The sequence below is a fragment of the Bidens hawaiensis genome, unplaced genomic scaffold (assembly GCF_021521415.1).
Source record: "Bidens hawaiensis isolate Kalapana, Puna unplaced genomic scaffold, B.hawaiensis_p1.1 tig00035603_1, whole genome shotgun sequence".
Taxonomy (NCBI): domain Eukaryota; kingdom Viridiplantae; phylum Streptophyta; class Magnoliopsida; order Asterales; family Asteraceae; genus Bidens; species Bidens hawaiensis.
Genome location: NW_027496201.1, coordinates 204,186 through 206,997, shown reverse-complemented (window position 1 = coordinate 206,997; position 2,812 = coordinate 204,186). Strand labels below are relative to the sequence as shown.

At 35.3% G+C, this 2,812-nt stretch overlaps 1 protein-coding gene across 1 annotated transcript; it reads right to left on the bottom strand.

Annotated features, from left to right (window-relative positions):
• Nucleotides 1-2,588, bottom strand: LOC143587609 (protein CURVATURE THYLAKOID 1A, chloroplastic-like). The gene is made up of 5 exons (XM_077068857.1): nt 2,381-2,588; nt 1,121-1,215; nt 926-1,033; nt 737-808; nt 1-222 (listed from the first exon to the last, which is right to left on the bottom strand). The coding sequence occupies exons 1-5, from the start codon at nt 2,535-2,537 to the stop codon at nt 157-159; spliced, it is 498 nt and encodes a 165-aa protein (XP_076924972.1). The 5' UTR covers nt 2,538-2,588; the 3' UTR covers nt 1-156.
• Between the last annotated feature and the right edge of the window lie 224 nt (nt 2,589-2,812).

The window sequence follows — 2,812 nt, the reverse complement described above, 5'->3', positions numbered from 1 at the left end:
TTTACTCAAGCTTGGCAAATTCCACATATAAGATACTATACTACATTACAAGACCATATATGCTTCTTGTACATAAATTTTATGGGAAAAAAAACACATGAAGTCGAATTCAACAAACAAAGTAAATGTAGGATTATAGACTGAAACAACGACCATCTATTCAGTGCCTGCAATCTTCTTCTTTATGGACTCGATATCTGTCGCTAGCTCTTTTCTGCTCGACTGTGGCACAAAAAACATGACACCATCGGTCATTCGACATCTATACTAACTGTATGTGAACTTAAGAGCTAGGGCCCAGTCAACAGACTGGTCAACGCTCTACGCAACAGACTGGTTTCGGTGTTTTCGGTTTTGGTTTTGGTTTTGATTTCGGTTTATTGCGGTTTTTGCCATTTGATCTTGAAAAAGTTAGGCCGAAAAAAAGTTGGCAAAACTAAATGAATTTAATTATAAATAGTTTTATTAATTGTAAATGACAGACTATTATACATTTTACCAAAAATATTTGAGTTACATATTTTTTAGATTCTTATGAATTACTTAATATAAAATATTAAAGAACATAAATTTAGGAATTCGGTTCGGTTCGGTTTTTACAAAAACTTAAAACCAAACCGTCGGTTTTTGTTTCGGTTTGGATTTTTCGGTTTCTTGCACACCCCTAGTCAGGACCGGACCGTATAACCATTACAAGAAAAATATCTTGCAATATTTTTAATCTTTTATTTCTTACCTTGAAGAGTAGATATCGGTAGACAAACCATCCACTATATCCGAGTCCTACTAACTCCATGATCTTCGGAAGCTGAATTTTTTATGAAACCAAAAAAAAAAACAAAAAAACAAATCAGAAAAGATTTTAAAGTTGCTAAAATATGTTTTTACAATAATATCAAACATTAAAACTTATGCTACTACTTACCAACGGCACGGAGTTGATTGCACCAACAACGATTGAGGATAGCCAAACTGCAACAATTGCACCTCCACCATAGATTAGGACGGTGGACTTGTTTTCAACTGCATCCCACTGCAAATAATAAACAAAAAAGAAACGAACATTAAGATATGAAAAATAAAACGTTTAAATGTTTTAGACTTTTAGAATCATGTTTACCTTTTCTTTAAGGTCATTGAACAACTCATTTGCATCTGGGGCGGACGATGCGTCTTCTGAAACCTTTATCTGGAAAAGATTTGACCTTTTTGACCCTGGTATCCACAGAAACATGAAACAGAAATGAGATAAACTCAGTGCTGCAAAAATCAGTCTATGCTTAAATTCATTGAATTTCGAGTAAATATGATTAGTGTGCACTTAAATTATGTATTACTTAAAGTCACAAACTCTATCTATGTTTTATAATCAGCAATATAATTGTTTACCGCATCAAAATAGTCACACACCAAGTGTTCAACGAGATGCTTGAAACAAACAAACACTTGAATTATAAATAACCCACGCCCAAAAAATCTTTATACACGTTCTTATCAACAACCTAACCATTAACCTAACCAAAATCATCACACACACACCAAGTGTTCGACAAAATCAGAAAGAAACATACCAAAAAACAAATTTTTTAATGGTAAACTCTCCAGTTAAACACTTGAATTACGGATTACTCAAACCCCATAATCTCCATATTCGCTCTTATCAACAACCTAACCATTAAATCAACCAAACTCCTCACACACACCAAGTGTTCGACGAAATGTTTGAAAGACACAAACAAACAAATAACAAATTTCTACAATTCTACTTCAGGGTAAACACTTGAATTATGGATACCTCAAGCACCCAAAACCTTTATACACGTTCTTATCAACAACCTAACCAAAATCTTCCCACACACACCAAGTGTTCGACGAAATGCTTGAAAGAAACATACTACCAAAAAATATATTTTTAACAGTAAACTCTCCAGTTAAACAATTGAATTACGGATTACTCAAACCCCAGAATCTCCATATTCGCTCTTATCAACAACCTAACCATTAACTCAACCAAAACCTTCACACACACCAAGTGTTCAACAAAATGCTTGAAAGAAACAAACAAACAAATCGAATTTTTTTACTATTAAACACTTGAATTGTGGATAACTCAAGCACCCAGAACCTTTATACACGTTCTTAACAACAACCTAACCATTAGCTCAACCAAACTCTTGACACACACCAAGTGTTCGACGAAATGCTTGAAAGACACAAACAAACAAATAACAATTTCTACTTCAGGTTAACCACTTGAATTACATATTACTCAAACCCCAGAATCTCTATACACGTTCTTAACAACAACCTAACCATTAACTCAACCAAACTCTTCACACCCACCAAGTGTTCGACGAAATGCCTGAAAGAAACAAACTACCTGAAACCCGCAAAACAGAAGTCGAAAACGAGCGAGCAGGGAGTGAAGGCAAGACAGAGCAACGGGTAATAGTAGGTCTGGTCGGAATACGTGGTAACATGACGGCAGTAGCCGCCATGGAGGTTGAATTAGCCGCCGCATAAACCGTCGACGCCATTGCACAAATGCTATCCGCACAAAGTCTAATCTATTCAGAGTGTTTTTGTTTTGTTAAGTTTTTATTATTGTTATTGTTATAAAATTAAAAGTGTAGATTTTGTTGTGACACGTGGAGGTATAATGGTTTTTGATTGGTTGGTTGTTTATCTTCTTAATCCACGTTTGAAAGTAGGCATGTTCAAAACGGTTTGGGACTAGGAACCGGAACCGGTTCTTAACCGGTTCCTATATTCAAAACCCCCTTTTAAACCGGTTCCAGGCTCGAACCGGTTA